At 37.0% G+C, this 12,765-nt stretch overlaps 1 protein-coding gene across 2 annotated transcripts; it reads left to right on the top strand.

Annotated features, from left to right (window-relative positions):
• Positions 296-12,431, top strand: LOC105156145 (katanin p80 WD40 repeat-containing subunit B1 homolog). Of its 2 annotated transcripts, none has more exons than XM_020691867.1 (18): positions 296-899; positions 1,468-1,598; positions 1,985-2,102; positions 2,193-2,419; positions 2,852-2,954; positions 4,197-4,267; positions 4,431-4,505; positions 4,596-4,739; positions 4,841-5,066; positions 5,256-5,780; positions 6,984-7,061; positions 7,172-7,269; positions 8,612-8,737; positions 10,615-10,689; positions 10,800-10,912; positions 11,702-11,818; positions 11,974-12,042; positions 12,119-12,431. In XM_020691867.1, exons 1-18 carry the CDS (start codon positions 866-868, stop codon positions 12,180-12,182), a joined length of 2,394 nt encoding a protein of 797 aa, XP_020547526.1. In that variant the 5' UTR covers positions 296-865; the 3' UTR covers positions 12,183-12,431. The 2 variants fall into 2 exon arrangements, with proteins under 2 accessions (XP_020547526.1, XP_011070501.1); XM_011072199.2 differs by having other exon boundaries at positions 6,984-7,043.

A 12,765-nucleotide genomic window follows, 5' to 3' on the forward strand; every position in this document is an offset into this window, starting at 1 on the left:
AGCACCCTTAAAGTGCTTTTAACTTTTGACGTAAAAATAATTTTTGTAGCAATTTTTGAAAAAAAAAATTAACATCCCAAATATTTTAAAAACTAATTGTTCTAAATCCAAAAGCTAAAAAGTACGTTTGCAATACTCTAAAAAATAATCTCACAATCTTATTAACTAATTTAGATATATTATTGTTTATATAAAATAACAAATACATATTTTCCACCGAAATAAAAATATTAACAAACAAATTAACAGTTTATAGTTTTTTTGAGTTTTACGAAATTGACCAAAAATATACCCTCTAAATCGTTTTGGATCCACCGTTCAAACTTCAAATCCCCAAACCAAAAAATTTCACCAACACTCCCTCACAGCACCAAATTTCAAAATTTGACTGCGAAACTCTGAAAGGGATCTTTGGTTTTGAAGCTGTGAAGTTGCAATCCTAAGTAATTGCGAAGCTGGGATCTGGAAAAGAACCCCTCTTCTTCCTCCTCCACCCCTCTCTCTCATCCAGCGCAACGCATACATTTTTTGAAAATTTATTGCAGGGAGGTGCATTGGTGTATCTGTGATAACCCTTTTGCAGATAGCCCTCCAAGTGTTTGTTTTGTTCTATCCTGCTTCTAAAATTGCCGTTATTAATTCAGATTTTTGACCCTAGTGAAATGGAAGAGTGATTAGGAACTGTTTCAGTCATTTCGTCGAACATGGCGTGACCGATGCAGATTATGAGGCATTTGAGAGGAATGTGAATGTTGGCTGGATGTTTTTGCTTGGGATCTGTCGCACTGTCTCCAATTTTTGCCGCTGAGCTGGAGGTTGTGCTAGGGTTTTTGGGCATTTTGATTTTTGCTCTCGGAGTTCTGAAATGACGACCACCACCAAACGTGCTTATAAGCTACGTATCCTTGTTACTGAAGTCTGATGCATTCTTTGCGCTTCTTTTCCCCCTTTTTACATTTCAGATACGGTCTTGATATGGAAAACCAAAATGTAGTGCTGTACGGTGGATTTTGTTCGGATCCAGTGGAAGAAAGACAACGTGTTCTTTTAGATTGTGCTCTTCTCATTTGTTTACTCATGATGTGCATTGCTTGGGCCACGAGTTCCGTGAACGCTCACTTTCTTTTTTTCTGTTCATTTTGTAAAACATTTAGCACGAATCTCTCTTGCATTTAATTTTAAAGAAAAAGGAAGCATGAATGCTGAATATAACTCCAATTTCTAATAAATGACTCACTGATAACTGTGGAAATAAATTTTTACTTCAATCCATTAGTGGCATGCCAATGGCACTAAGAGCAATACCCGTCTTCAGAGTATCAATATATGAAGCCATTTGGCAGCCTCTGTTTGCAGAGAACAAAGCTGTGAGCATTATGTAAAACTTCTAGTGGTAGAGGATGCTACATGTAGCTAAAAAGAAAATGAGACGTTAATTTGGCAGCCTTAACTTAATGCTTCTTATAGAGGAATTTGTAGCTCATTCTTTAAGTGTGAACTGCCTAAAGATTGGGAGGAAATCATCAAGGGTACTTGTGACTGGAGGAGAAGATCATAAGGTCAATCTCTGGGCTATTGGGAAGCCCAATGCTATACTGGTCAGTTCAATACTCACTTTACCTTTTCTTTCCAGTGGCCTCATAGTTTATTTTATTAACTTCTTTTGTTTTTCCGCTTTGAATGCACTTGTGACAGTTGTTTCCTAGTTTCCCATATCCCAAACTGATTCTTGGTCAGTGTTGAACCTACAATCCCCTGCAACCAGTTTCCTGCTTTAACACTAAGTTACTTCTTTCTTGGCGGGAGGTTACTGGTTGGGGTTGTTAAGGGAACCAATCCCTTTCCAATTAAACTTATTGTAGCCTTAATAACAATGTCAATGATTATCATTGTACTTTTCCTAAAAGTCTATAAAAGGAAACTGATGACAACTTTTATCTTATCCTTTCTAATTTGGCTTTCCCTTCATGGTTCAATCTGTTAGAGTTTGTCGGGTCATTCGAGTGGAATTGATTCAGTTAGCTTTGATTCTTCGGAGGTTTTGGTAGCCGCTGGAGCAGCTAGTGGTACCATTAAGCTTTGGGATTTAGAGGAGGCTAAGAGTAAGCTTATTGCAATCGACTTTATTTATGTTTTTTAGCATTCACGTAAAAATGAACTTTGCTATGTTTGGTTTTAATCATCTCTGGCAGTTATTCGCACTCTCACCGGTCACCGATCAAATTGCATATCTTTGGACTTTCATCCCTTTGGGGAGTTCTTTGCATCTGGGTCTCTGGACACAAATCTGAAAATATGGGATATCCGAAGGAAAGGTTGTATACACACTTACAAAGGTCATACTCGAGGTGTTAATGCAATCAGGTTTACTCCTGATGGGCGATGGGTTGTATCTGGCGGGGAGGACAACACTGTGAAGGTTAATCTTTAGTTTCTTTTGTTTTCTTATTTGGATCTGTTGTCCTTAACTTCTCATTCTGTTTGTGATTAGTTTAGCTTTGTCAGAACTTGAAGACATTTGTTCTCTTGGCTTGCTAATTGTTAAAATTTTCTTTAAGTTGACTAAGTTATACTGCTCTCCTTTTTCATACTCTCTTTGAAACTCAAGTTATCAACACATGTATCAATTTAAGTAGTTTATATTAGCACATGAAATGGTTCTTTTTCTATTTCGATTTGATTTATGAAGGCCATATCAATTTTCTTTTCCGTTTCTTGTTCTTGTTAATTTTTTTTTTTGATCTCAATTTTAGTTTAAAGCTGCTAATGTGTAGATGTTATGCTGTGCAATTGGATTCTAGCATACATTTAAATTCAGTCTCTTATTATCCTTCTGTTCCTAAAAATGCAGCTATGGGATTTAACTGCGGGCAAGCTTTTGCATGATTTCAAATGTCATGAAGGCCAAATTCAATGCATTGATTTCCATCCTCATGAGTTTTTGCTGGCAACAGGTTGAGAATGCTATCTTCTGCTAGATCTTTAAAATTTTATCTGGTTATCGGTTTGCTGTCTGCATTTATTTGCTTGCTATTATAATATTCTATACTGAAAATGGCAAGTGGAAGACTATTTCATTTAAATGCTTTGGAAAGAAAAAAACAGTAACAACTGGTAGCTCTAAACAGTAACTATCCTTATTAAGGAGCATGGCTCAATAATTTTGCTCATTCCACTAGAATAATTATAAGCATTTTATTGGATCTGGCAATATGCAGAAGAAAACTGAGAAGACTTCAGAACTGTTAAGCTTTTCAGGAGAGCCATTTCTATTTTCTGAATTTTCTGCATGAATGTTTCAGAATTAGATGTTTCTCCTTCACATATTCAGGATTGTATATACAGAAGGCAATAGATAAATCTATCCAAATTTTAGCAAGTTCTTCACTATGGTTCCCTAATGTTTCTTTCAAATTGTTGTTCCTTGTTCTTCAGAACCTTGTCATGTAATGAATTTTAGAGACAGATGTCTGCTCACTTACCACTGGTAGCTTCAAAAATTTTGGTGGTTAATTGAATTCTGTTGCTAGTATCTTCCTATGACAAAGTGAAGAAGAAACATGGAGTGCAAAGAATGAAATGGAATGATGAGAAGAAGGCTAGGCATTTCCATAGTGCATAGGTTTTTTATTTGAATCGCTTAGTGGCAGGATAATCTAAACACACTCACAACACGAGTTGGAGCATTTGAAACTTTGGTTTCAGCATCTTAGGAGCTATGAAGCTTAATGGAAAAAAAGGGTTCTATTTTGCAAATGGTTAGCTGGTGTTAACTGAAGGAAGAAATAGATGTGTACTAGATGATTGTGCCTTTCATTCTCCAAGCTGCATGGCCGTTTAATTTCCTGCTTAGCATATTTAAGTGTAATAAGCTTCTTATTGATGAATGTCTGTTCACATTGATGGTGGCATCTAATGAATTTAGATTCAGTTTATGCTTTCTAGTCATCATCCACGTGATCAAATAGAAATTGCATTTAATGTTTTCTATCATTGCAAGGCTGCCACTTCGCCTTGTGGTATTTTGGCACATGTAAGAATTCGGGCTTGTCCACACTGCGGGACTAGCATACGCATTTCATTGAAATTTAATTCTTTATGCACTGTGATGAAAGATGCTGTTTGGCCTATTATTTAAGGTTGTTTCTTCTAGTAACTGTTATATTTTTGATCTTGTTTTTCCAATTCTTTGGCAGGTTCAGCTGACAGAACTGTTAAATTCTGGGATCTTGAAACTTTTGAGCTAATTGGTTCAACTGGACCCGAGGTTTTGCTTTTATATGCCATGGATTCCTCTTGCCATTGTGCTTTGCTGCTTAATTATCTTTTTCTGACTGTACTTCCTGGCTGTTGCCTTCTGTTTTTGAGCCTGGGTGTCATAATTGTTGACTAAGTTTGGATTAACTATTGTTCAATTGTTCCAAATGCAGTCAACAGGAGTGCGTTGTATGACCTTTAATCCTGATGGAAGAACCCTGCTTTGTGGCCTGCATGAGAATTTGAAAGTATGCTCTATAAAATTTTAGTTGTTGATGAGGTAATATGGTAACCACTATAAACCATCTGATTATTCTTTTTAAATTTTTTTGTCATAGGTTTTCTCATGGGAACCAATCAGAAGTCATGATACTGTAGATGTGGGGTGGTCTAAATTATCGGACATGAATGTTCATGAAGGAAAGCTTCTTGGATGTTCTTACAATCAAAGTTGTGTTGGAGTTTGGGTTGTAGACATTTCGGTATAACTCACTTTCATAGTATCTATTATCCATGCAACTTTAACCTTTTCCTGTTTGATATCCATACTCATGAATCTTCTGCTACATTGGGATGTTGCCAGCGCATTGAACCATATGCAATGGGCAGTACTGCTCGATTAAATGGTGACTCGGATTCAAAATCTAATTCTGGTGGTTCAACTGTATTAACAGAAGATAATGTAAAGGCCAATTTGGGTAGGCTTTCCATTTCACATAATTCTGATTCTGTGAAAGAAACAAGATCATTCACGAGGCTCTCTGTCCAGCAGAATTCAGATCTTAATAAGGATTCTAAATCAGTTTCATGTAAGCTAATCTTTGACTTTTTTTTTTTTTTATCTTAATTTGTGGTCAAAATAATAACTTTTCTGCATGACTCTCACACCGCGTTAACAGTCTTATTTGAGTTTCATCTCCTTTTGTCGATCATTTACTTCTACCTGTATTTAACTTTGAAGTTCTATTAAATGTTCTTCTTGAATATGCTGATTGAAGCTACTGCCAGTACTCCGTGCACTCCTCAAAGGTCAAATTTCAGTGGTGTTCCAAAAGCAACTCAAATTAATTCAGCAGCAGTTGCCAATGCAACAAACCCAAAGCGACAAGCTGCAAAAGTCCAACCAACAGCGAGTATATCTGTATTCAACAGATCTGATGTAATTCCAGTTGTTGTGCCTAGAAATAGTCAAAGGCTAGAGCAGGCTTCTGAATCCAGGAAAGAAGATGCTCCAGTAAAAACAGTACCTCTATCTTACCAGTCAAAAACATCTGAGCTGCGTAAATTTGTGAATGCCAGAGATGATTTGGAGAGGCCGGTTGTTTCTGCTCAATCTGATAATGAGCTCCCGAAGGCTACTGATTTCAGTGTACCAGATAGGATTATTGGTACTTCAGTTAAGAGCTCAGTTAGTGGAGTTGCCGCAGCTGAGAGAAAATCCAAAGATGATAAACCTATGATTTCGAGAAAAGTTGATACAAATGCAACTATTGACGCCCTAGCCAGATACCAGCGTGAGAGTTGTACGTATACTTCTCTTAAATGCACTTCTGTCACATTGCAGTCGTATTCACGTGTATTTGCCACATGCTTGTCCTCTTGCAAAGCATGCTTTTTGTGTCACTCGCGGTCCTATGGCTAGGATTCTAGTGCACCTTCTTTTTGATGTTGACTTGAAACTAATGCCGTGTGTACTTTTCATGTACCCATCCCTTATACTTGTGATCTAAATTTGAATACATCATACATCAGTGGTTCTCAGCAACATGTTGTCTCGTCCATTCTCCTCCCTCCCATTCGTCTTTCTGTTCTAGTTGTTCTAGTTCACTCATGGACTAGAAACTAATTTATTTTATCGTAGTTTCTGTTTGGATCTCTTCATAACTAGGAGGAAGGAGGTAGGCAACGTAGAGAACCTGTGGCCCATTTTTGAAAGCAGTCACTGAGAACTGTTATTTCCTCTCTAATATATGCTGTTTCTGGGTACTTGTGAGGCACTGAGATGATGGGTGATCTCATCATGAACTAGCTTTCTATTTCATCTTTAACTCTTGGTGGTTCGAACATATACCACAGAAAACCTGCTTGCTGAAGACTGAATGATGCTGGCAGGTAAAGGTGCTTGGCGGTCATATCACTGCTCTTCTGTTGTAGTTTGAACTCTGAAGAGACCTAGATTTGTTGGCGCTATTGGCTATGGACTGTTTAGGACAATTGATATTTAGTTTTGAGTAAACTTTCTATTCAATCTTCTTTTGATGAAAATATGTTATATTATTAACTTATATTACATAAAGTAAGTAATTATATACAGTAATTAGAAGAGCTAAATGTTTAAAATTACAAGGCAATTGCGAATAAGAAGTGGTAGGCATCCTGTGGTTGGTAATGAGTGAGAAATCAAATCAGGCAAGAATAATGACAGATCAAACTGGAACTCTATGGCACTCTTCCATTTTATGAAGAGTATAGGTGATCATGCCTTATCATCTGGGTTCCTTTTTGGATCTGCTGAACTTATCTTATTGACTTGTTATTTTTTAGTTTAATATATTTGGGTGGTTTCTTTAGTTCCTGTGGTGGCTTTTTCCATACCTGTTTCACCATCAAGTTTACAATATCAGTAGCAATTTGAGGTCATAAGTCAGCTTATATCTGTAAATATGACAATTGTGATAGAATGAGTTTGCACTGTATTTCATTAACCAATTTTCTTTTGATCACAGATGAACTTCGAGGGAATACCATGAATATGGATACATCTCATGTAGAAGGTCAAAAAGGAGGTACAGCTACACTATCTAGTGAGTGCTTTATTGAACAACTTGGTGTTTGGTACAGCTGCTACTGCACTTTTAAATATACAGTTTCTGTAGCATTATGAACATGAACTCATTCTTGTTGATAAAATTAGGCCGAACCCATTCAATGGTCTCAAACTTTGAGCATAAAGGAAGAAATTCTTACCGTCCTGGTCTTGCTTCAAGCAATGTCTCTGGGAAATTAACTGCTGTAAGTACACTTCTAACTTGTTCTCTGGACGCATAACTTCTGTTTCATTCTCCTTTTCAGTTTTTATTAATAAACTTTGGGGATTATCTAGAAGAAAATGTGATTTGATTAGCTCTACAAGCCTCTACTTTTTTTGGTCCCGAAGCAGTCCGCAAGTTCTGGACGTTTTACTCTCTGTGTAATCGGGTGGTATGTTTCCCTTTTAGAACTGAGATTGGGATGACCATCCATACCTCTCTTATAGAGTTGGACCAAAGTGCTTTCGGTTTGTGACTTCCTTTCAGATAAGTAAGATTATAATTGGAGTGAGTAAGATTATAATTGGAGGGAGACATTGGATTGCCGCATTTTTTTATCTTTCACTTAGAGTTCTGAGCTAAGGGACATTTTTTTCACACTTCTAGCTATTGATTAATTAATTGCTTCAAGCTGATTTCAGTTTACCCTGGTTTTCTTTCACCTTTATGAGGCAATTGTTCAAAATTCACTACTTCATATCTGCAATGTTGCACCTTGGGTGGTGCTGGCACTTGCTGAAAAGTATAATTACTGTATCATCTTTGAAGCACTAGGTTTGGTATGTGAAATCTATGACTTGTAAGACATTCCCATACCAAAATGATTTTTACAGTAGTTCCTCCAGGAATTTGCTAGGCCATTTAGGTTCACTCCTGTTTACTGGCTTTTCAAATCTAGCTCCTACTATACTCTACAGGTAGATCTGGACACATGACTCATGGATCTAAATTTCTGTACATTTCTGTCTAGATGACGGAAAGGCTACCATTTTTGATTTGATGGAAATGAAATAAATGACAGTTCTGAAATTATTTAATTTCCTTCATGCTACTGTCTGTTTCTTTATTTTCCTATGCAACCTTTCAGCTATTCATGGAGCTTTTTACTTTTCCTAATTTTCCAGCGAAACTCTTATTTCATATTTCTCTGATGTGTGTGTGTGTGTGTATAGTCTTGGTATCAGATGCTGTTATAAATATTGTATCCAATAACTGATAGTGTTACTCTAACGTCTAATAATATCATATATATTTAATTAATGCATTTATAGTTTATAATTAAAAATCATTCCTACATATTTTATCTTACAGTAGGAATCGTGATTCACATAATAACTATAATATTATAATTGGAATACGTGAAACATAATCATTATTGTTGATCAGGAATATAAAATTATGACTGAAATATTTAAACTGGATCTGCAATCTAATCTATGTTCTATTTTTTATGATGATCTCGCATGTTTTTTTAGTCTTACAACTTCTTTTGATGTCTCCATATAAGTGATTTACATGGTCCTTATTCATGTCTACCATGACAGAGAAGCTATCCGTTAAGTGATGAAAATGAGTCAGTCTCTGCTAGTGATGAGGATACTATTGCTGACTTGATGGAACTGCATGATCAATTTGTCAGCTCAATGAAGTCTCGTTTAAACAAACTACAGGTATTTCATTGCATTGTTATATTATTCCTGGAATCCGTATCCGGATTATGCTGCTGCATTTCCATACAGGTTTCAAATGGAGAGCTGCTAACTCCTTTATATGTTGCTCTGTTCACACATCTCTTATACAATTCACCTGCTTCCATTTTGTTGAGGCAGAGAGAGAAAGAAAAGGACCTATCCAACTAAAGGCCTTCTGACTTTAACTGTATAGTGAGAGGACAATAATCTACATAACCACCCAGAACACTCAAAGACATTGCCCAACAGCAACTTGTTAAACAAGAAGAAACATCCAAGAGCCAACTCAAAGAAGTAACCAATACCCTCAGATAGAAAATCCATCCTGTTTTGAGTAGAGTCTTGTATATATATTTGCTAACTATATTCATAAGCCATGTAAGGAGTACAAGTTGCTTGACTTGGTAGCTTTTCCCACAGAATGGACAACATAGCTGGATATGCTTACATGCGTTACAGACATGCAATCACAAGCAAACGGTGCAGCTGCATGGTTGTCATATATAGTCAAATAACTTCATAGGACCGCACCTTGCTCAATTGTATCTCCAATGACAACAATGTCACAGAACAATTCCTTGTAAACAGTAAGCTTGATCCTGTTTAGGATATGATTTAGGAAGTAAAGTAATTAGGTTGCCACAACATTAGGTGTCCTGTTCTGGTCACGGTATATCTGTAGATTTCCTTGGAAGAGGTGAAGTTACACAAGAGCAGAATGGTGCCCCGAACAAGTATTGGACTATGATTGTGCTGTCAGACAAAAATCAACTTGAGAGCTAGCATAAGTTCTTGTTATTTCCTCAGAAATGCTGTCAGAAGCAGCTGTTCCAACTATAGACAGTGTGCTCTCCAATTTTCCACCTGTGCTTTGTTATTAGCTGCCAGTTTGCCACCTCTGAATGTGATATTTCTTGAGTCAAAACCTATATTCAAGGATATTTGCCCAGCTTGGGCCTTGGGCACCAACCAACCATGAATAAGAGTGGGCAGGAAGAGGCAATCAGGATATAGGAAACGCGTTTTACTGTTGTGCGGATACTCTTCATGGTACAATGATGAGATCTAAACACACTGTCATTTTCTACATAGTTTCTCAGAGAGAAGGGAAACTATATAATCTAAGACATATGTACCCTAGGAAAAAAGTAATCCGAAGAAATCAGTTAAATTAGTAAAGAATTTCTAGTTGAAGTTCAGTGATTGACAGAAAAGAACTGCTGCTTTATATAATGTATTTAGCAAAATAAATTTGTGGGCCTCATGAGCTAATAGCTTATTTCACATTGTTGCTTACAAGGTTGCAGGTTTTCTATGCCAATCAGCATGCTATTTTCTTCATTGGTTTGGTTGGCATGGGAACTAATCTGGAGGTTGTATAGTTGAGTCATTTATGGAAATAAGATGTTGGGAGCAATAAGCGAGTTAGTATTTGATCAAGTTATGTAATGCAGAACACCCGTAAAATCTGTACACTTGCCCTTTCTTTGACTAATTAATACATAAAGGATGGGGACCCAGAAATGATTCCCCACCATGGCACTGGCGGTTTTTTGTTAAAAAAATAAGTTTCCTAGGATGACTGTAGCAGGTTATTACAGCTGGCAGAATAAATACTTTCTAGTCTAGTAACTCAAGTCTCTTTCTGTGCTTTATTTCCTGAAATGGCCTTCACTTTCTTGGATCACCTTATAAAAATTACCTCTCAAGTCTCAAAGATTCACCATAGTGCTATACTGCTATTTAGAAACTTGTCTTACTGAGACTGTTGTTTTTAGCAGTAGGACTATTAAATAAATTTTTCTATATATTCTTTTTACTATTATCACTACTGCCGTTCTTCTTTCCATTTGCAGGTGGTCCTCAATTACTGGCAAAGACATGATATAAAGGGGGCCGTTAGTGCAATCAGCAAAATGGGAGATCATAGTGTGAGTGTTATATTTTTATTCCCAGAATGTAGGTAAAGAAGACTTGCTTCTTGTCTTACTGAGCAGTAGAAACTTAAAGATAATATTTTTCTTTTTTCGTCATACTGCAGGTGGCTGCTGATGTAATGAGCCTTTTGGCAGAAAGAATTGACATGGTCACCTTAGATATTTGTTCTTGTCTTTTGCCACTCCTCTCAGGACTTATTGAAAGTGATATGGATAGGTGAGTAGATCTACTGATCCTTCAGCACTTCTTTCATCTGCATCTCTTAAGTTTGTGCTTTTCATTCTGAACTTTGCGCTCTTGAAGGATACGTACATCAGTTGGTTGCTTAGCGAAGCAGGGTTATTGTTTGGTGAAAATACTAGAAATAATAAAAGAAAATAACATATTTTACTGAAATGATATTGCGCATTAACCCCTTCTAGATTCTTTTTCGTGCATGTTTTCTGATATGAGTCCTGATAGCCCTGAGGAATATATTGTGCTTGGACATCCATTGTCGTGATAACAAAGTGGATGGGAGTTTCTGCAGACCAATAAAAGAACCTATTTTAGCTATTTTAAGGGTAGAAAACGAGCTTTGCTCACTGTTTTATATCGAGGAGAAAGTAGGTTATGAAAAAAGAATCAGGTAAGCAGAATATTTGATGCGACTGGGACATGCAGCTTTGAATTGTGGGTGTGGCTTCATCATCGCCACAGCTCTTCAATTACAACTTTTTCCATCCATCATAAGTTTGCTAGATATGGTATCATTTGCAGGGTTTTATGTATATATACCCTTTAAAAGGACTATTTTTTGTAACCCTTTGGTATGACTAAGTTTGACTCTTCTGCATAACAAGGGATGAGGTAAGAAGCCTATGCTTTTGAGGATCGAGTAATTGGTCCTCTGGGACTTTTGTTTAATCCACAAGTTCATGAATTTATCTTCATGCAGTTATCTTTCTGATTGGAAAGCAGTGACAGCTACAGATGGTCTATTGATCTGATAATTTTTATCTTTAGGCATCAAGATATTGCACTTGAAGTGCTACTAAAACTGGTCAGACTGTTTGGCTCTGTGATCTACTCTTCATTATCGGCGCCATCATCTGTTGGTGTAGATATTGAGGCAGAGCAAAGGTTTGGCTGTTTCTTTCCTTATAGTTGTCAGCAATTATACACTTACAATTACAATTGTTGTTACTAGTTACTACATCCTACTATTATCTTTAATTCTTATTCTTGTTACTATCTAATTATTGGAAGATCTGCTATCTCTTTCTGTTGTCTTCCAGGCTGGAGCGTTGCAACCTTTGCTACGTGGAGCTTGAGAAAGTGAAAGGCTGCCTGCCCGTCCTCTCGAGGTATGTGTTTCTAATGAAAATACTGGTTCTGCTTGGCCCAAATGGCCAATTTTTATTTTGCTATTTCATCTTGCAGAAGAGGTGGGTCTATTGCCAAGTCTGCACATGAGCTGAATCTGGCACTTCAGGAAGTTTCATGAGTAACTGATATTCCGCTATACTATGTGCACTATACACTGGAAGGTCACTGTGGTATTGCTAAGGACTGCAAATTTGGAATTTGAAGTGCTTACAATTGTTATGCTCCAAGGTGCTGGTCAACTGTGTAAATGCTTGCTCAGTGAAATTACTGACCGATTCTTTGTCTTAACTTAAACTTAGCCAGCGGACAGCCTGCCTACTGCCACCCAAGAGATACTGGCACAAGCCTGGTCGGTGGATGCTGATCCGTCTTACTGAACTTGTTTTCTTGACCCAAATATCAACTTGTTATTCTTGAGTGAAGTTGATGATTGTTTGCGTTCCAAGACAGGAGGATCATAGTGTAGTGAGATCTGTACAAACTTGAATACTGTCTATAATTCTCTGCAGCTTTATGGAACAATTGATGTATTGGCTTATCATGGAAAGGTCTACTATCCAGTTGTGCTGTAGTTAAGGACGTGAGAGCACAAAATCGAGTGAGTTTGCCTTTGTATAATGAAAGAAAATCTGGATATGCCAGAAATTGGCTATGGTGCAAGGCTTATTGTACCAGTTTACCACTCAGTATATCTGCTGAAC

Source organism: Sesamum indicum, linkage group LG2 (genome assembly GCF_000512975.1).
Source record: "Sesamum indicum cultivar Zhongzhi No. 13 linkage group LG2, S_indicum_v1.0, whole genome shotgun sequence".
Classification (NCBI taxonomy): domain Eukaryota; kingdom Viridiplantae; phylum Streptophyta; class Magnoliopsida; order Lamiales; family Pedaliaceae; genus Sesamum; species Sesamum indicum.